Genomic DNA, 22,247 nt, shown 5'->3' on the forward strand with positions numbered 1-22,247 from the left:
GTGCCACAGAAGTTGTGGAAGGACAGGTCAGCCCTCTTGCTCAAAGAAGAACTGAAGTATCCACCTGCAGCTTTCCAAGTAAATTACAATCAATCAGTTACTGAAGATCAAGAAATAATAAAAACAAAAGTGAGAACATAAAAGCAGACTTGAGGTAAGTTCTTTGTGGCGGAGATGGTCTTTTTGTTCAGTACCAAATGCAATGGGGTACTGGTTCCTAGGCACTGCAATAATACAAATAAATAATAGTTTAGAGAGAATCTTAGGACAAAAATATTACAAAATGTGATGGACACATGAGGAATTGTACAGTGGGGGGTCTGTTAATAGGACTCTGGAGTTTTGGCCAAATATTGAGACATATGGCAATACACCAATTCAGGAAAAAAGTAATCAGTGATATTCAGGAAAGAAAATTTAAAAAAAAACCCTTTGATCTTTGTATACTTTATTTCGTCCTGACAAGGAACAAATTCTGCTGATTTAAGAAAGCAAAGATCGCTAATTTCAGAGTTTAATGTATGCTCCCCATAGCTGGTTGCTCATATCAAGTAAAGGGTGCAGAACCCAAGAAAGGGTTTTTAAACAACAGAGAGAGTGCAGCCGTATTTTAATTCACAAGTAAATACTGGAGGATAATCACGCACATGCTTCTGATTTTGTGTGCACACTCTGAAGACAGCGATTAGTTGGTATGCACGGGAGGTTTTTCCACATCAATCAGGCTAGAAGGTTTTTTACATTAATGAAACTTCAATATCCAAGGAACAAGAATATCCAGAGATCTTGCTGTCTTTTTATTTGGTTTCTCTAAGTATATATTCTTTTTGTGACTCATTATCTTGAAAGGTAGTTAAAGGATTATTTGGTTTAAATTGAGATTTTTTTTTTGTATAGTATGCTTCTGATTATCTGAAAATCGCAGAGGACACAGATTTTGTTTGGATAATCAGGAGTTTGGATAATTTAGAGGGCAGGAGTGGCAGTGAAGGGAGCTCTCTGTAGCTCATTGCCCCGCTCACTCACTCCCATGACACCAGGACTACCCTCTTGATTGTTGCAAGCAAAAGGGGTGTGGGTGGGGAGGAGAGGAGAGGAAGGCTGCTGCCCTCATGGGGCAAAGAGGAGACTTCTGGCCATTACTCCGATCTGCCCCAACAGGACCTTGCACATGCAGGGATCATGTGTCACCAGCCCTGCAGCTCTTTTGTCATGGCTCCACTCACTCAGTCCCACGACAGGAGGGCTGCACAAGGTTTCCTGAGCTACTGCAAAGGCCATTCAGCAACAGGGTGGCCTCCACCAGAGCCGGGGGTCTCTGCTCTATCATCTGAACCTCCACATTATCCTAATGCAGAGCATGGAGACAAGGGAAGGATTTGGATAACAGGGTTTTTGAAAAATCAGGGTTATACTGTACTTGATTTTCTATATGATCTAATGACCAATTGTTTGTTCAATTCAGCTTCTTACACGGTGACTGTAGGAGTGATCTATTAATGTTAGAGCCTGATATGGCAAATGGTCATATGCTGATTTAAAACATCAAAACCCTTCACTTTGCATGATCACCAGCTAGTCAGCTGGCTCTTTTAGGGATAATGCTCCGCCTCAGTATTCCATACATCAGCTTTGTCTAAATCTGCAGCATACTTTCTACAAAAATACTCATGAATTTAAATACACATTAAAGGATACGTGGATGGTAATCCATCTTGTCCCCAAAGAAATTCACAAACTGAGTTCCATTGTAAAAGTAACCAGCTGGAAGTGGATCCAAGTGGCGCTTCACCTGCATTCAAAGGCAAATACTGTCCCATTAGACTGTCAGTAGCTCTAAATGTCTAAAACATGGTTATGTAAGTCTATGCAGTTAAACAGAAGGGGATGCCTCTTTCGAGAAACTTACCAACCCAGTACAAAAGTGCTTGACCTTTTGTTTAAATGAGTAGTCACTTTGCAAAACAGGCTTAAATACTAACATGATTGCAGTATCTTTAGCTGTTACCTTATAATTTAATTTTCTACTAGGAAAATTGAGGAAAAAACAAAACGTTTATTGTCCTCTCAGTTGTAAAAGAGGACCCCAAGGGCTTGTCTAGACTAGGATAAAAGATATACTCTTAAAACTTTGTTAGCTAAAGCAATGTAACACTAGTTTGGAAACGGCAAGTTAGCCCAGCCCTGTTTTAGTTAATATAATTTAAAAATACGCCTTTTATCCTAGTCTGAACAAGCCATTAATGTTAACTGATACAGGGCTACCTTTTTGTGTCTGCAGACAAACCCCTCAAGAGACATGGACTGGCCCTCTTCATCTCAGTCTAGAATAGATTAATAGTTTCCAAGGCCAGAAGGGACCACTATGGTCATTGAGTCTGACCTTGTGTATAACAGGCCACAGAACTTCCCCAAAATGATTCCTAGAGCGTATCTTTTCGAAAAACATCCAGTTGATTTAAAAATTGTCAGTGATGGAGAATCCATCATGAGTCTTGGTAAATCTTCCAGTCATTGGATCAATGTATATGTTTCTCTGCTAGATTCAAGAGCCTATTATTAAATATTTGCTCCCCATGTAGATACTTATAGACTGTACTCAAGTCACCCATAACCTTCTTTTTGTAAAGCTAAATAGATTGAGCTCTTTGTGACTCACTATAAAGCATTTTTTTCAATCCTTGAATCATTCTCATGGCTCTTCTTTGAACCCTCTCCAATTTATCTACAACCTTCTGTACTGTGGACACCAAAACTGCAAATACCGAACACGGTTGTACCAGTGCCAAATACAGAGGTAAAATAACCTCTTTACTTCCACTTGAGATTCCCCTGTTTATATATCCCAGGGTCACATTAGCTCTTTTGGCCACATCACCACATTGGGAGCGCATTTCAGCTGATTATCCACTATGACCCCTATATCTTTTTTAGAGTTACTGTTTCCCAGTATAGAGTCCCCCATCATGTCGGTGTGGCCTACATTCTTTGTTCCTTGATGTAGATATTTACATTTAGCCATATGAAAATGCATATTGTTTGCTCGTGCACAGTTTACCAAGCAATCCAGATAGCTCCATATCAGTGACCTGTCCTCTTCATTATTTACCACTACCCTAAATCTGTATCATCTGCAAACTTTATCAGTGATGCCTATGTTTTCTTCCACATCACTAATAAAAGAGAGCCAAAACTGATCCCTGCGGCACCTCCCTGGAACCATACCCACTGGATAACTTTTCCCCATTTACAATTACACTGAGACCTATCAGTTAGCCATCTTTTAATCCATTTAATATGTGCCATATTAGTTCTAGGTCATTCTAGGTTTTTAATCAAAATGTCAGGTCTGTCAAAGCCTTACAGAAGTCTCAGTGTATTATGTCAACACTATGACCTTTCTCAGTCAAACCTGTGATCTCAAAGAAGAGATCAAGTTAGACATAGCCTATTTTCCATAAACCCATGTTGATTTGCATTGATTAAATTACCCTCTAATCCTTTATTAATTGAGACTCTACATCTAACAGCCAAGGTGCTTACATCACTCCTGTCCCCATAATACCTGAACATCTCTGACTGTATCTCCGTGATTGCCTAAGAAATGTGGGAACACTCATTGCACAAGCAACTATAAATACTCTGTACATCAGTCCTCATTTCATTTAAGAAAATGGTGGCATGAGCACTAATTCCTTAAGCAACAAAAGTGGGGTAAGGAGTGTAGTCACAGTCATTGTAGTATAATGTACTGTAATTGTCCTTATTTGAAGAACAGAGAATGCTTTAAAAATACATTAAAATATGTCTTAACTACTTAAAGAACTAAGAAACAGGTTGCTTCATGGAGGTAGCCTTATAATAAAGGTAGTTGTGGGGTTGCTTTTGGATGGTCTCTTATGACAGGTTTCCTAAGGCAGCCTGTTGCATAGATTTCACTGCGTTTCAAACTAATTTTGAAACATATTCAGACCTTGGTAATGTGAAGCTTTTATCAAACAATTTGTTTAATTAAATTTAAAATTGATATATTTTGAAATAAAGGCACATCCTAATGACGTGCAACTTAACAGCTTTGCACCCTGTGCCATTTTCCAGACTGACTCTCCACAAAGATCTCCTGCAACTATCCATATATTTGTTGTGAGGACAAAATCAAAATAAGCCTTCATTAAAATGCAAGAAGAGTATAGGCTAAAAAATGCTGAATAGCTTGCCGTGTAACTTCAAGTACTAGTAGTTTCCCATATCAGATCATTAAATCCATTTTCTTTCCTGCTTTTTATTAACTAGAGATACATGGTTCTATTCCAGATGCATTACTACTTCAAGATATATACTGAAGAGCAAGAGCAATCTAAGATTGAGGCACTAAGTGCTTATGATTATAAGGATCTTTTTCCAGTCCTATGACATGACCAGATGCTTCCTTGACAAACTTCACATTTCATACAGGAGGTTTTAGTGTTTAATCACCTTCTATTACAACAGGAAGCCACAGAGCAACTTGTAAATACTCCTGGTTTGTCTAAAAACAGACTGTACCAACAGCAAGACCAGCAAAGGACAGTTTAAGAATAGCAGCTGCAGGGGCAGACGAATATAGTGCCCACAGAAAGAACTATCTTAAATGAGTTTATTTTTGCCTCTCACATGTAGATGACAGCATAGATGAGCAAACAGTATGTATCTATATAGCTACCAAGAATTAAAGGAAATACATCCATCACTATTCTGAAAATGGGATTATTACTATGATGTGATAATCCAATTCCATAATAGAGTTTTGGAAGTGGGAGCATGGGGCTATTTGGAAACGAATGCTTACACAGCACTCCCACCACTTATCTGGAAGCTTAACAGCATCAGGAAAAATAGTTTTGAATGTATCAAGTCAGAAACTTAGAACACAGTTCTTGCTATAGCCTTCTATCATATAAATGGGCACGTAAGGAAGTGAGGATCAAAACAAAGCCTTGATGCTAATAGCTTGTACTTACATGAATGTTTTTGATCTCCTGCGGGGTCAGCATTCCTCTGGTTTTCAAGGCTTTCCTCTGAGGTTTCTATACATAGATTCAAATACCAAAAATACATTTAATCCTCATGGCAACATCACACTACGGTATAATTAAGGTGCCAAAAAAACAACAACAAAAGAGCAAACAACCAGAAAAGTAAAACTACCAAGTTCTCGCAAATATGAAAAAGGTAGCAATCGGTAAACAAAGATAATTGTGGTTTCAGAGTAACAGCCGTGTTAGTCTGTATTCACAAAAAGAAAAGGAGTACTTGTGGCACCTTAGAGACTAACCAATTTATTTGAGCATGAGCTTTCGTGAGCTACAGCTCACTTCATCGGATGCATACCGTGGATGCACACCGCATCCGATGAAGTGAGCTGTAGCTCACGAAAGCTCATGCTCAAATAAATTGGTTAGTCTCTAAGGTGCCACAAGTACTCCTTTTCTTTTTTTAAAGATAATTGTGCTTAATCCTAACACAGGGTATTTTTAAAAAATGGATATGAATGCTAATAAGTGGACACGGTTATTAAATTGCATTGTTTACTTAAGGCACTCTAGATTCAATTTTTACAAATACAAACGTAAAAAACAAGAATCTTATACAAATGTGTTTTAGTTAACAGAACAGAACAAAAATTCTGAAGGTATTTTAACGAGACTAGTTAAATAAGCTATTGTAAAAAACAAAAAAATGACATAAGAGGCAGAACAATCAAGTTTTTAGACTTAATAAAGAGACCTATACCTCACTTCTTTAGGCAATATGCAGAAACTGAAGTTTATACTTAAATACTAAGTTATTTAAAACCCCTGAATCAGTCTCTACTGTTGATGTTGCAGGGGATGAGAAGGCACTTTCATTATAAATTCCATTTACAGGAGGTTTGGAAATTTTTGAGAGCGCTACTGGTTGGGTTAAAATCTTTCATGTTTGCTCTCAGTCCAAAGATTATGCTTTTATTTTCAAGGTCTGATTGAATTCAGTTCAATCATTGCTGAGTTAGCTGAAGAAGAGGAGTGTTTTTCACCCTTGGAGAAATGTGCTTATTTTTAAAAACGTCCAATCTTCCATGAACTTAGTTCTCAGAACAGATAAATGCCATTGGCATGTAAGAAGCAGCATGATTTAGAAACAACATTTGTGTACATACAGCATGTACATTTCCCACTTAAAAAGAAAACACACCCCATGCTGGAGGAACAAAAATAGCATGGCATGAGAACAGGGCTGGAAGCCAGAAACTCTCGAGTTCTAATTCTGGCTCTGATAAGGACTCCCCTCTGATTTCTGGAGAGTCTCAACTTCTCAGCCTACGCTGCATTCCAAGATGCTACACATACGAATTTATAGTTGTAGAAAAGATTGTCATTTATTATATCAGAGAAATCATGACCATCTAATTAAAGATTGTACCAAAATGTTTATGGACAAGGAGCTCGAGTTAATACAATGTATACAATCATAATTTTAATAGTTCCTGGCTCAAGTGCTGAACTGTGCAAACTTAATGTTCTCAGTTTTTGTATGGAGTTTTCTTAAAAAAAAAAAAGAATTGAAAGAGATACACTCGCCAGTACTGTGGAACTGATTGGAAAGCACTGTAACATCTTTTCCCATACTCCTCAGGAGCTCAGACTGGTCACAGCCTCTAAAAAGCCTACAGAAGCACTGACTGCAGTCCCTATAAATATCTCACAGACAAGACACTCTTGTCCATCTTACAAAAGTGCATGCACCCAACCCTTTACTCTTCACGATGTGGCTATGTTAGCCACACACACGTACACATTTTGGACTTACTTAACAGACCACTTCACAAACTTAGAAAAAAAAAATGTACCGCCAAACTGAACGTATGATTTTCAAGATCATGTAAATCAAAACCAGCTTTCACCTGAACACAGGTTATTTCCATGCTATATTTAAATTTTCTTTTCACAGCAGCAGTTTGCAAAATGTTTTAAAAACAGGAAGAAAACACATCCCCTCCCACCAAAAAAATTGTCTCATGATGAAAGGTAGCTGAATAGTTTTTGCTCAAAACTTTTTTTTTTTTTAAATCTTTACCGTCAAGCACAGACCAAGCCTAGAAAATGTAATGCCCAAAATTTGAGCAACTGAGACCAGGAGGGAGGAATGGAAACAGTTATACACTAACTACAGTGGTTACTGCCGCTCATTATCATTACACCCAAGTGCAGGTTCCACACACTGAACTGTCAGCTTCAACGGCTCTGGACCCTACCCATATGCAGGGCAACCATGTCTCAGTCCAAGTCTTCTTGGGTTTATTTGGACATACTCGCATACTCAATTTGCTATGGAGTATTCTGGAGGAAAGAGTTCTCACCGTGATTATGCTGTGACATGCTTTAAAAACAAAGTTCGAATTACAGGTGGCACCAGTGAGCCTTTTTAGCCATCTTGTTGAAAAGATCATTTCTAATGGTAGAATCATGTGTGCTCTATACAGTGCATAGTTAACCAGTTTCCAGTCTACTTTAACAATAAGAACATTAAAACACTCAAATTTCATTTTGGATTTTTAAACGAGGCAACACAGAAAAAAATCAACAGTTATAAGTGCGTCTGCAAACCTGCTTTGCAGTTTGTCTGAGCCAGTCTTTTATATCCTCTTCCTTAAGAGAGCAGCCAATGAATACAAGGAAGTACTCCTGCTGACTGCTGCGATCTCTGTTATCATTTCTTGAATCAGGAGGAGTAGGCCCCTCCTGAACAGGCACAAGGCTTAATGAATTAGATGATGTGTTATGACAGACTTCTATCATCTTATCAGAATCTACCAAAAAGAGAACACATTTTCTTTAAACACTGGGCTGGTATAGCTGACTTACCTCAGTTATTTTAACAGGTAGCACATGTGCATAGATGCGTATAGTTCCTTTACAAACCAAACTACTACAAATTATATATTTTAGTATTCTGGGAGTAGGTGAAAACAACAAGTGTAATCTCAAGACCATGCATACAAAGTACACTCCAGTTACCTGAAAACTTAACTTTGCCCAAAATGTGGTATATGTTTCCAGAAAAAGGACTTGACTTAACTGATGACTTAATTGCTGTATGAAATAAAAATAAAAACAGGTTATTAAACTTATTTTTCCTCTTCCCTGGTGCAGCTCATTCAGCACAGATCACCTTGGCTACCAGTGGAAGGTTAGAGTCCCAATCTCTAAATAACCCACTTCACACTATTTGCTATGCTACGTCCCTTGAAGCCCACACTACTTGTAACTTCTCTTCCCTACGGGGGAGAAAAGGATGTATACTCGAAGGGTACTTATAATAAAAAAGTATCCCTCCCACATAATTGACTCTTAGTGTGGAGAGAAAGAAGATTCTCAGAAAAACAATTTTTAAAGTGACAGAAGGAAAGACATTATTTCTACTCTAAAAGCACATTTTCACTCTAGAAGTGGTCTGATTTTGTAATCATTGCAAGAAATTATATATAAAGTTGCAAGGTAGCTATACTTTAACACAAGAAAACAGAAGAAAAAAGTGTTTATTTCAACTTAGAAAAAGCTTCTAAGTATTGAAGTGTATGGGATAATTACCCTCAAGTGGTTTGACTGCATATTAAAATGTTAGATTTAATATTAAAAGCTTACACTTATTTAAACAAGGTCATGAGTCTTTAAGTTTCCAGAATAGACAAAGAAGTCAAAATACACAGCATATGAAGAACTTTGAGGAGAAATTATTTTCTAGATAAAAATTTCACATCATTCATGATTAGCATAGCACAGGGTCTCCTTAACTAAACACCCACAATATTTTAAATCTTAAAGTCACCAAAATCCATTTTTACCTTTACATTTGGTCACAAATCGTGTTTTTTCCAGAGGACGGCTAAACCACACACAGATCTGAACCATTGGTGGGAAGACAGAACCAGCTCCAAACTTACCATCATACCTTTTTAACAAAAAAGGGAAATCAAGTTTATTTGCCAAAGATATTTTTTATTTCGTTTCCCCAGACTTCATGTGAGCAATCAAAGTTCCTGTAAGTGTCCATTTTCATGCTTTATCTGCTTTTTATCTAATAGGTTTCTAAAAATGAAGAATATTTGTTATTTTAACAACAGAGGAGCTTTCATGAAGAGATTGCTAAATTCATTGCTTGTAAGAAGAGAAATACAAACGGTAAACAAGGTAAGAATTAGAATCATACAATTTCAGGGTTGTAAGAGACCTCAGGAGGTCATCTAGTCCAATCCCCTGCTCAAAGCAGCACCAACTCCAACTATTATATATGTAATTTTGTATCACGACTGATATCAGGAACCGCTTCTATGAAGTTCCTGCTGTTAGCACTTTTTCCCCCCTAGGTGCACTACATTAAGAGACAGAATCCCAGCATCAAGAGGTTTGAAACAGTTTTTTCTCCAACCCAATCCTCTTCCCTTTGGAGCGATATGGGATCTAAAAGAAACCTTACCCTTACTCCATGATGGTTTATTTAAGAAACCTCTTTCAAACCCAGTTTGGAGTCAAGGTGTAATTAATTCTGAACAAGAAGCTGTTCTGGACTGACCAGGTATGTTGGTTTAAGGGCTGCACACTATGCCTCTAATACTCTAAATGTAACTAGAAAACAATTGATCAGGATTTGGGACTGGTGCCAGGTTGGCAGTTCTGGAAAACAAAGTCTTCTATTTGCCACACAGATACAGCACAGACAGCAGCAGCAACATACCATCCCCAGCAACGTGTTGCAACCCTGAACTGTAGAAGATACCACTAGGTGTTAGAACAGAGTTCTGTTTCCATGTATTTTCTGTCCTTGGCCTCCGCCGAGGCTGCCAATCAAGAAGGCTGATGTTTCACTGGGGATAACTGTGTGCTCGTAACTGAAACGATACCACTAGATCATTTAATTTAGGCTGAACAGATGTCAGACTGAATTTACTTCAAGTCAGTACTGACCTACTCCTCTTATTCTCACAGGGCTAGCTCTTGCTCTCATTGAAACAGCAACTTTGCCACCCATTTAAATGGCAACAGAAGAGGATCCTAAGTAGGCAAAAGATGGCACTAGTGGATCTAAAAACACTACTCACAGGCTCTTAAAAAAAAAGAAAAAAGACATTTACAAAGTCATTGGTCCACAGGTATGAATTGTCTTGAAAATATAAGCTAGTGGGGGCTTCTAAAATCCTTCATGTTAATTAAAAAATGCTTTTTTATTATTTCTCAACTAAGATACTTGCCAGCCAGGATACATTAAATATCGAGCTCTCATCATCGGAGGATTTGAAAAACTGCTTTCAGAGAGAATAAGCTCAATATCCTCATTCCTATTAAAAAGATAAATATTGAGATTTTTAATTTACAGAACACAGTAACAATAGCCATTTATCTGTAAACCATTTATATAAATTAGGATGTGCTAGTCACATTGCAGTAAAATAACGTTTACTATTTATGGTAAATTAGAAGTTTTTGTTTAAAAAGAAAGGAATTCTCTACTCAACTAATTTTCTATTTGCAACTAGGATACAAGTAAATATACTAAATAAAATATATAACACAGCAAAAAAGCCCTTATAAGAACTTCATCGGATCCTCAATTCAACTTTTACTGATATTGAGTACGACTTACTCATTGACTTTGGTCCCATTAAAGTTGAGTGGGTTTACTCATCCATGCCACTCAATGTGCGTAGAGGTTGCACAATTGGTCTCTAATGGAACAAATATTAATTTAAACCTACAATCTGTAGAAAGAGAATCTTACCTGCACTGCTGTATAAAGTAAAACCTAACATGAAAATTACTCTGCAAATGAAAAGCTACACCCATTTTAAACCTTAACTTTTCCTAAATCATACTGTATTATTTGTAGCTTATGGTCATTTAATGTATTCCTTTGACACTTAAATCCTTCGTGAATCATGCTGTATCAGAACATCTGGTTGAAGTGTAGATGACATTCTTAAAATGCCAAAATTCCAAGAATAGATGAGGTATCCTGTTATCAAAGAAGTAATCACTAAGAAAAATAAACATTTTTCTAGTTTATGTACTAAGTCCACTTTCTGTTTATAGGTGAAAGTCAAAGATGGTCAGCTTTTCTTGTAAGAGAGTGTTTTCCATTTTTAGAACAGCAACTTGAAAATTGCAAAGAACTGGAAACGTCAGCCAGTATTACCTAGTTACGAGGCCATTTTCTGCCAAGATAAATGAAACAGCAGGATTTGCTGCTCGTATGAGGCTCTGGAGTTGTACAAGGAGTGGGTGTCTCTGCTCTGTAGTATGACTTGTGAAGACCACATTGCTCACCAGCCCTGCATGAAGAAATTGGGGAACAGTTCACTCAAATAATGTCTGCAATGGTGGAGAACAACAACAAACATATGCTGGTTAAGTAGTATAGCAAAAACATTTTTCCAGGTTGTAACTGTTGACCAGTATATGCTGGCTAGTATATACATAAACACACTGCTCCATGTGTATGAAGAAGCACCAATAACATTAAGCACAAATATTTTAACAGTGATACAAACTAAACTGGCCTATACCATAATCCTGTTCACTTTATCCTAAGTATCTCACTTAATTTGCTGAAGTAAATATCTGGCATAAGCAGATAGAACAAATTTAATCTTGATTTTGACCAGTTTCCTATGTCTTAGTACAAGCTAGTGAAGTACCTTCACAGACCAGTATCTGGAATGCTAGTATATAAAACTAAGATAAAGAAGGACCTGTACAACTAGTTAGGGAACTGGGACAAACCAATGGGTTGGAATTTAGTGACATGTAACGAGATGTGTAACCTGTAAAAAAAAAAAACATAAAAATAACACCAGGTGAAATGTACAACTTTGGGAGCGCCCCTCCTGTATAAAGTGAATATAATGTCATTGCATGAGAGAGTTTCCTGGAGACTGGTGTCATAGATAGAACCTTTTCCCTATGCAATATTATTATTGGCTGAGAACAATAAACCTGACTGACACTGGTTATTTCGCCTTTTGAATATATTTCATAACGAATCCAAGTATTGTCAAGCAATTGACTACTCAGTTTATCAAAAGTAATTTATATTTGTTTGCATCTCACCCCAATAAGTAAAGCTTATTACAAATGAGAAAATCTAAAGCGGACAGCATTTTGAGCAAGTTATGTGGAATAATCAACAGATTTAATTATTCCGAATTATTAAACATTTATATTGCAGTATCTTCTAGGGGCCAAGGAGGCGGTGGTGGGGGGGGAAGCGTTGTCAGTTGCGTCAGGCATTATACAAATATATAGAAAATAAGTCCCTGAACTCCAACAATCTTACAAGCTGAAAGAGACATGACATGACATAGGTTGCAGTTAGAAAGAGGGGAATAGTGTATTTAGCAAATAAAATTATTCCAGTTTGGGGCCCCCGCCCCAGAAGCACTTTACTGACTTGTGTGAAGTTATGTACGTAAGTAAGCATTTGTTTGTGAATATTTAGTTTACAGTCCAACTAGAATACAGTCATTTGATATTCAAAAATGAGAGAAGGTTAGAGAAGAAAAAACTCTGTTCTTAAAGGGAGAGTAACCATTGCTAGGTATTTCCACCTTAGAGAAGCCAATTAATAACTGGATAACAAAATTAAGTCATAGCAAAGCTACTAATGCCATCATGCAGCTTATATTTTATTGTTACACATGTCTCAAAACACACTGAGTACCAATATTCCTCATTGGTCTTACAAGCAGTTAAAAAAAATCACAACTTTAAAAATATTCACCCCTTTGCAGTGACGGTCTTTAGTGGAAAAAGTTTTGGAGGGACAAGGCAGAAAGTGATACATAACCAGTGTTCCCCATCAATGTTCAGAGATATTGTTAGTCTCCTATACTACATAAAATTGAGGGTTTCAAAACCAAATCACTTAAAGAACATTACTCTGTGAAAGATATTGTATCCTAGTCATTCTGACTTGGAATTGTGGAGTTCTAATCTCAGGTTTCTTACTGACTGTATGGCCCTGAGCAGCTTTTACTCGGCCACTCTAACTCAGCTTCCCCATCTGTAAAATTGGGATATTTACCTTCCTCACAATGAAGCTCTGGGGCTCAATCTTGTGAAGTGCTCTGAAGACAAAGAATTGATACTACTTTTGATGCAGCAAAGGAAAGGCTTACTTCCATGAGAAATTTCAAAGAGATCTATCATCCCCTATACAAGCAACAGCGCTAGTCCACACCAGTTCTCCTCAGCCAGGGGTACATGTACCCCTGGGGGTACACAGAGGTTTTCCAGGGGGTACATCAATTCATCTAGATAGTTGCCTACTATCAGGAGGATGTAGGGGTAGGAATCAACCTTTGGACTCCTGTACTCAGGAACTCTTAAAACACTGAAATGACTGGTATGGTGCAGCTCTACAGTTGCAGGGGGAGATTTTTCTAAAGACAACTCTTCCTCCGGCAACAGGCAGCAGGAATCCTTCAGATTTTTAAAGATCAGGTGGTATCACTTTACAGAAGCCAAGTTTGATCAGTCAGCGCAAGAACCAATTTAAAATAAATAAAAGGGAAGGAAAAAGCCAATATAATAAAATTGGACTTAAAGAAAAATGAACATTTAAGCCTCATGACAAGCTCAATACACATACGTCTGTCATACCATTTTAGAGCTGAGACTTCGGACAGTCAGACAATTGTCACTTTTAGAGACAAAAATAGAAAATATTTTTCCTTTCTATTTTCAAAACTGTTCTTTTCGACACCAAGTTTGCATTCCACTCCATAATAGTTCCACAAGATGACATAAATGAGGATAATAGCTGGAAAAATACTAGTGGGGCACCTAACTTCCTTGAGTCTAACCTTGGAGAAAAGTAACAGACTTCAGCTGGTGCTTCCATAAAGAGAAATTCCCTCTTTAAAATCACAAGGCTATCTGTTCTCCCAGACTTAGGGCTAAACAACAGCTACAATTTTCATCTACAGGAACCGTCCTGGATTTGAATACAGAAGATGCCCTTTTACACCTGGTGAACAAGTACAGCATGGAGACAAATTACAAGTTAAATGGGAACCAGCTGCTGTTGTTGCGAATGCCTTCTGAAGAGAATCAGAAATAAAGTACTAGCTTCTATCGCCAATAAGCCTTGGGCACCAGAACCAGTTTTATTAATGGAAAGCATGTTGGCTGGAATATTGGTGTTATCCTCCTTCTCTTTTCTTAAAGTACCACAGGAACCATTAATTTCTGAGCAGAATTACACTGAAGAAACTTCTGTCTAATACCTCACCCAAGGGATGGCGGAGCACAGGGTGCAAGATCCCTAGTAACTCCCAGGTTGTAGTACTGAGCTTGAAAATTCCCCCATGTCCCGAGACCAATTTATAAACTATTTCAGGTATTTCCCCTATGCCATGGACACTAACATGAGACAAAATAGAGGGTACTTGCAAGAGAAAACCATTTAAGGTAGAAATACTTATGGTGGGAGGTACTGTAAAGGTCAGAATTGGGCCTTCTAATACCTTTATCTTATGAGGTTCTTAGACTAATTTCAGAAGCATCTTCATTGTCAGATACTGAAACTGGGATTGAGAGGCTGAACAGCAAGCACAGAGCAATTCAAACAAACTCAGAGACACACTTACAAGTTCCGATGTGGATCACACAGATGACCTGAAAGGTAAGAAGTATGCCCAACAACAACTACAACTTGGTTTGTAAAGTCACGTGTTGGATATTTTCTTTTAAAAAAATTTCCCCATTTAATTGGCGCCACCAAATGGATAGCCTGCATATGGCTGCTTTACATTACTAGTTCATAATTTTGACTGAAAACAAATGAACCATATATTTAGCTTCCTACTGTGTGTAAGTGACAGCACAATAGATGTGCACCTCAACCCAGCATTACAGACAACTACCATCAGGATTGAAAAGAATGAAAAAACAGGCAAGGATTAAAAACAAAATTAAAAAGAAACAGGCAAGGAGGCAATGGTTAAAATGGTATCAGCCAAACCAGAAACAGGAAGCAAATACACTATGCATTAATAAAGAAGATGAGAAAAGAAATCTCCTCATAATGCCTTCTCCTTTCCCCAACTCCCGCATTTGCCTATTTAGAATTACTTCTATGGCAGTGACCGTCTCACATTTGTCTGTACAATCCCATGCAGATCCAGGGAGCTACAGACACAATTGTTTCCGCTCTGTGGAGCTTACAAATTAAGGGTCTACTCATGCAGGTATCTTTACCCATGGAAGTAAGTATTTACAAAATTAGGCCCTATATTAAACTGGCAGACCACAAAGTTGAGATGAAGGAGACAAAGCCAGGGAGGAGGTGAAGCGGGGGCGGGGGTTTGTGAAATGAAAACTAGGAGATGGTTAAATACACAATTTCACTCCTTAACGATTTTGACCTTTTAGTATTTGAATCACCCCTTCCCCTCCCTCTTCTGTTTCTAAAATCTGTGTTTCCAAAAGGGCTTCGGTTTGTTTACTCCCTTTATTTATACACCTGCCTAACCGATGAGGTTATCAGGAATGTGCACAGCTCTGAGAATAGCGCGTTAGATAATGAAGTTCAGAAACAGCAAGGGAAACTCAAAAACCTATGCTTCACAGTGATAATGATTCCGTTTTGTCCTCAGCAAAAAAAAATAGCAACTTTAAACAAAATGGATATCTAGGATGTTAGAAGATGATATCTGGAGCATTCCTTGTCCATGCAGAAGAGAGATTACCTAGACTGAACTGTTGCAGAGAACAATTTGGAAGCAAAAGGGGATTGCAGAAGTGTATGGAGGGAATGGATGGAGACTAGCAAAAAAGACTGAAAAGCTAACAGCAAAGGAATTTCAGAAGTAGGAAGCCTGCCAATCAATCAGTAGGGCCACTGGATGATCAAGGCGCTAAAGGAGCACTCAGGGAAGATATAGCCATTGCGGAGAAACTAAATCAATTCTTTGCATCAGATTTCACCGCACAAGATGTGAGAGAGATTCCCATATCTGAGCCATTCTTTTTAGGTGACAAATCTGAGGAATTGTCCCAGACTGAGCTCTCATTAGAGGTGGTTTTGGAACAAATTGTTAAATTAAACAGTAAAATGTCACCAGGACCAGATGCTATTTACCCAGGAGTTCTGAAGGAACTGAAATATGAAATTGCAGAAATATTACGTATGGTATATAACTTATCACTTAAATCACCTTCAGTACCAGATGAGTGGAGGATACCTACGGTAACACCAATTTTTAAAAAAGGGCTCCAGGGGTGATCCTGGCAATTACAGGCCAGTAAGAGTAACTTCAGTACCAGTCAAACTGGTTGAAATTATAGTATAGTAAAGAACAGAATTATCAGACACATAGATGTACACGATTTGTTGGGGGAAGAGTCAACATGGTTTTTGTAAATGGAAATCATGCCCCACCAATCCATTAGAATTCATTGAGGAGGTCAACAAGCATGCGGACATGGGCGATCCAGTGGATATAGTGTACTTGCACTTTCAGAAATCCTTTGACAAGGTCCCTCACCAAACGCTTTGAAGCTAAGTAAGAAGTCATAGAAGAGGGAAGGTCCTTCTCATGGATCAGTATTGGTTAAAAGACAGGAAACAGAGGGTAGGAATAAATGGTCAGTTTTCAGAATGGAGAGAGGTAAATAGTGGTATCCCCCAGGGATCCATACGAGGACCAGTGCTGTTCAACATATTGGGAAAAAGTTCCTCCTCTGCCTTGGTGGGTCCTGCGCTTATTGGTGGATTTGCTCACCTCAGAGATTCACAGCAGCCCTCAGTTTGGCCACTTTTGCCAGTGGCTCAAACCTGCCATTCACTCAACTAACCTCATCACTGGCCAGCATGGGGAAAAGGAGGAGAACAATCCCCGCCATCTCTGCTGACCCACCGAGTGGGTCAGGGGACAGGCCAGAGACCTTCCCCTCTGGTGGGACCCACAGTCCAGGTCAACTCCTCTTATATCAAACAGGGAGATGGGGAGAATGGAGGGAATCCGGGCTCGCCCTCTACTCCGGATTCCAGCCCAGGGCCCTGTGGATTGCAGCTGTCTACAGTGTCTCCTGTAATAGCTACAACTCCCTGGGCTACTTCCCCATAGCCTCCTCCCAGCACCTGCTTTATCCTCACCACAGGACCTTCCTCCTGATGTCTGAGAACGCTTGTACTCCTCAGTCCTCCAGCAGTATGCCTTCTCAATCTCAGCTCCTTGCGCCTTCTTGCTCCCAGCTCCTCGCGCGCACCTCACTAACTGAAATAAGGTCCTTTTTAAACCAGGTGCCCAGATTAGCTTGCATGTTCTAACTGATTCTAGCAGCTTCTTAATTGGCTCCAGGTGTCCTAATTAGCCTACCTTAATTGGTTCCAGCAACTTCCTGATTGTTCTGGAACAGCCCATTATCTTATTCAGGTGTCATAAATATAAAGGGAAGGGTAACCACCTTTCTGTATACAGTGCTATAAAATCTCTCCTGGCCAGAGGCAACATCCTGTTACCTGTAAAGGGTTAAGAAGCTCAGCTAACCTGGCTGGCACCTGACCCAAAGGACCAATAAGGGGACAAGATACTTTCAAATCTTGTGGGGGGAAGGCTTTTGTTTGTGCTCTTTGTTTACGTGGTTGTTCTCTTGGGACAGAGAGGCCAGACAGAAATCCATCTTCTCCAACCCATCCTAATCCAAGTTTCCAATATTGCAACCAGTATAGGTAAGCCAGGCAAGGCGGATTACGTTTATGTTTTGTTTTATGTGAATTTTCCCTGTGTTAAGAGGGAGGTTTATTCCTGTTTTCTGTAACGTTTAAGGTTTTGCCCAGAGGGGGATCCTCTGTGTTTTGAACCTGAATACACTGTAAATTATTTTCCATCCTGATTTTACAGAGATGATTTTTACCTTTCTTTCTTTTTTTTTTTTAAATAAAACACTTCTTTTAAAAACCTGACTGATTTTTCCATTGTGCCAAAAATCCAGTGGTTTGGGTCTCTGATGATTTTGTAACCAATTGGTAAGGATATTATTCTCAAGCCTCCCCAGGAAAGGGTGTGTGTAGGGCTTGGGGGGATATTTTGGGGGAAGATGTCTCCAAGTGATCTCTTTCCCTGTTTTTTTTTAAAATGCTTGGTAGTGGCAGCATACTGTTCAAGGACAAGGCAAAGTGTGTACCTTGGGGAAGTTTTTAACCTAAACTGGTAAGAATAAGCTTAGGGGGTCTTTCATGTGGGTCCCCACATCTGTATCCTAGAGTTTGGAGTGGGGAAGGAATCCTGACAGGGGAAAGGGACATGCTTAATCTGGGGTTAATATATCTACTTTCTATCACACTCCTGTAGCCATCTGGCCTGACCCTGTCACAATATTCATAAATGATCTGGAAAAAAGGGGTGAACAGTGAGGTAGCAAAGTTTGCAGAGGATACAAAAATTACTCAATAGAGTTAAGGCTGAAGCTGACTGTGAAGAATTACAAAGGGATACCACAAAACGGCAGATGAATTTCAATGTTGATAGATGCAAAGTAACGAACATTGGAAAACATAATCCCAACTATACATACAAAATGATGGACTCTAAATTAGTGTGACCACTCAAGAAAGATCTTGGAGTCACTGTCGATAGGTCTCTGAAAACATCCACTCAACGTGCAAAGATAGTCAAGAAAGCTAACAATGTTATGAACCATTAGGAAAGTGATAGATAAGACAAAAAATATCAATGCCACTACATAAATCAATGGTACATCCACACCATAAATACTGCATGCAGTTCTGGTCACTCCATCTCAAAAAATATTAGAATTGAAAAAGGTACAGAGAAGGGCAACAAAAATAAATTACAGTGTATGAAGCAGCTTCCATATGAGGAGAGATTAAAAAGACTGGGACCCTTCAGTTTGGAAAAGAGATGACTAAAGGGGGATGTGATACAAGTGTATAAAATCATGAATGGCATGGAGAAATGGAATATGGAAGTGTTATTTACTCCTGCACATAAACACAAGAATCAGAGGTCACCCAATGAAGTTAACAAGCAGGTTTAAAACAAACATAAGGAAATACTTCTTCAGACAACACACAGTAAACCTGTGGAACTCATTGCCAGGGGATGTTGTGAATCATAGAATCACAGGGTTAGAAGGGACTGCAAGGGTCATCAAGTCTAACTCCCTGTCAAGGTGTAGGATTTGTTGTGTCTATCCATCCAAGACAGATGGCTATACAGCCTCCTTTTGAAAATTTCCAATGAAGAACCTTCCACAACCACCCGAGATAGTCTATTTCATTGTCTTACTGTTCTACAGTTAGAAGTTTTTCCTAAGATTTCATCTAAATCTGCTATGCTGTAGTTTGAACCCATTGCCTCTTCTCCTGCCTTCTATGGCAAAAGAGAACAACTTTTCTTCATCTTTTTAAGGTAGCCTTTCAAGTATCTGAAGATCGCTACCATGTTCCCCCTTAATCGCCTCTTTTCCAAACTAAACATACCCAGTTCCTTTAGCCTTATCTTGCGTGGCTTGCATTCCATCCCTATGATCATCTTTTTCGCTTGCCTCTGGATCCTTTCCAGTTTCTCTACATCCTTCTTATACACTGGTGACCATAATTGGACACAGTACTCCAACAAAGGCCTAAACAGTGCCGATTAGAGAAGTACTATCACCTCCCACGACTTGCATGCTTTCCTATTATATTCTGTTACCAGCTCACCTTCTCCACTGAGCAGTGGATCCACACCATCCTTTCTCTTTTTGTCTGACATATTTCAAGAACCTCTTCATAGAATATCAGGGTTGGAAGGGACCTCAGGAGGTCATCTAGTCCAACCCCCTGCTCAAAAGCAGGACCCATACCCAATTAAATCATCCCAGCCAGGGCTTTGTCAAGCCTGACCATAAAAACTTCTAAGGAAGGAGATTCCACCACCTCCCTAGGCAACGCATTCCAGTGTTTCACCACCCTCCTAGTGAAAAAGTTTTTCCTAATATCCAACCTAAACTTCCCCCACTGCAACTTGAGACCATTACTCCTTGTCCTGTCCTCTTCCACCACTGAGAATAGTCTAGAACCATCCTCTCTGGAACTACCTCTCAGGTAGTTGAAAGCAGCTATCAAATCCCCCCTCATTCTTCTCTTCTGCAGACTAAACAATCCCAGTTCCCTCAGCCTCTCCTCATAACTCATGTGTTCCAGACCCCGAAACATTTTTGTTGCCCTTCGCTGGACTCTCTCCAATTTATCCACATCCTTCTTGTAGTGTGAGGCCCAAAACTGGACACAGTACTCCAGATGAGGCCTCCCCAATGTCGAATAGAGGGGGACGATCACGTCCCTTGATCTGCTCGCTATGCCCCTACTTATACATCCCAAAATGCCATTGGCCTTCTTGGCAACAAGGGCACACTGCTGGCTCATATCCAGCTTCTCGTCCACTGTCACCCCGAGGTCCTTTTCCGCAGAACTGCTGCCTAGCCATTCGGTCCCTAGTCTGTAGCTGTGCATTGGGTTCTTCCGTCCTAAGTGCAGGACCCTGCACTTATCCTTATTGAACCTCATCAGATTTCTTTTGGCCCAATCCTCCAATTTGTCTAGGTCCCTCTGTATCCTATCCCTGCCCTCCAGCGTATCTACCACTCCTCCCAGTTTAGTATCATCCGCAAATTTGCTGAGAGTGCAATCCACACCATCCTCCAGATCATTTATGAAGATATTGAACAAAACCGGCCCCAGGACCGACCCCTGGGGCACTCCACTTGACACCGGCTGCCAACTAGACATGGAGCCATTGATCACTACCCGTTGAGCCCGACAATCTAGCTAACTTTCTACCCACCTTATAGTGCATTCATCCAGCCCATACTTCCTTAACTTGCTGACAAGAATACTGTGGGAGACCGTGTCAAAAGCTTTGCTAAAGTCAAGATACAATACATCCACTGCTTAATACAATACATCCACTGCTTCCTGTTGTCTCTAACATTTTTTGCCAGCTGTAACTCATTCTTTGCCTTGACTTTCCTGATTTTGTCCCTAAACATTTGGGCTATTCCCAGGTATACTTCCTTGGTGACATGCCTCCTTCCATTTCCTGCGTGTATCCCTTTTGGTTTTTAGATTGCTGAAAAGCAACTTGAGAAGAGCCACAGGAGGCCAGTGTGGCTGCACATCTTTCCTCTGTGTCGGAATAGTTTGATGATGAGCCTCTAGTATTGCATCTTTTAAGAACTGCCAGCCCCCTTCAACTTCTTTTCTTCCTAATTGGTCTTCCCATGGGACCTCGCCTACTGTTTCTCTGAGTCGGGTGAAATCCACCTGTCTGAAGTCCATTGTCCTTGTTTTGCTGTTCTCACATGCTCCTTTCCATAGGATCTTGAATACTATCAGATCATTATCACTTCCTCTCAAGTTCCCGACCACCTTCACATTCGCAACTAATTCATCACTGTTGGTCAAAACCAGATCCAAAATGGAAGACCCCCTACTTGTTTCCTCGACTTTCTGACTCAAAGCTGTCGCCTGCACATACTAAGAATCTGCAGGATGTATCATGTTTTGCTGCAATAGTCTTCCAACAGATATCAGGGAAGTTAAAAGCCCTCTAACCGACACCACCTACAAATAGCCATATGAAGGCCAAAACTACAGCGGGGCTCAAAAAAGAATTAGGTAAGTTCATGGAGAATAAATCCATCAATGGCTACTAGCCAAGATGGTCAGGGATGCAATCCCATGCTCTGAGTGCCCCTAGTCTCAGACTGCCAGAAGCTGGGAATGGAAGACATGGGATGGATCACTCAACGATTGCTTGTTCTGTTCATTCTCTCTGAAGCACCAGGCACTGGCTACTGTTGGAAGACAAGATACTGGGCTAGATGGACCATTGGTCTGACCCAGTATTGGCTGCTCTTATGTCAAAGAGTTTGGGCAATTTTTAAAAGCTTATGCAAGGAAGGAACTGAAATAGAACTGTTTAAAGGTTACATAGTATTGCCAGGTGCTGGGTAAATTTCCCATCACAGTTCTGCCAATCCACTTCTGACCAGACCTATTAATTACTGTGAGTATCAATCATGTTAAATAATATGATTTTATAATAGCAACACATATCCATTAAGTACAGAGATTAGACTATGGAAAAGAACTGTACATCTAGTAATAAAGGTTAATAGATCAAGCTATTGTGCCTACTGATGCCTAAAACAGGAGTTTTCATG

The 22,247-nt window shown here is 39.5% G+C and overlaps 1 protein-coding gene across 6 annotated transcripts in view; it reads right to left on the reverse strand.

Annotated features, from left to right (window-relative positions):
• The window catches only part of DNAAF9 (dynein axonemal assembly factor 9), a 134,598-nt gene that overhangs the window by 4,949 nt on the left and 107,402 nt on the right, over positions 1-22,247 (reverse strand). For 5 of the 6 annotated variants that reach the window (XM_073342971.2, XM_073342970.2, XM_073342973.2 and 2 more), the window contains 7 exons: positions 11,209-11,344; positions 10,268-10,354; positions 8,864-8,970; positions 8,037-8,111; positions 7,626-7,828; positions 5,001-5,066; positions 1,699-1,792 (listed from right to left, as the gene is read on the reverse strand). In XM_073342971.2, coding sequence (XP_073199072.1) covers positions 1,699-1,792; positions 5,001-5,066; positions 7,626-7,828; positions 8,037-8,111; positions 8,864-8,970; positions 10,268-10,354; positions 11,209-11,344 — 768 coding nt within the window. Of the gene's footprint in view, positions 1-1,698; positions 1,793-5,000; positions 5,067-7,625; positions 7,829-8,036; positions 8,112-8,863; positions 8,971-9,753; positions 10,355-11,208; positions 11,345-22,247 lie in introns of those variants that run through there. The other variant, XR_012158784.1, reaches the window with a different exon arrangement.

Source organism: Lepidochelys kempii, chromosome 4, assembly GCF_965140285.1.
Source record: "Lepidochelys kempii isolate rLepKem1 chromosome 4, rLepKem1.hap1, whole genome shotgun sequence".
In the NCBI taxonomy this organism is placed as follows: Eukaryota; Metazoa; Chordata; order Testudines; family Cheloniidae; genus Lepidochelys; species Lepidochelys kempii.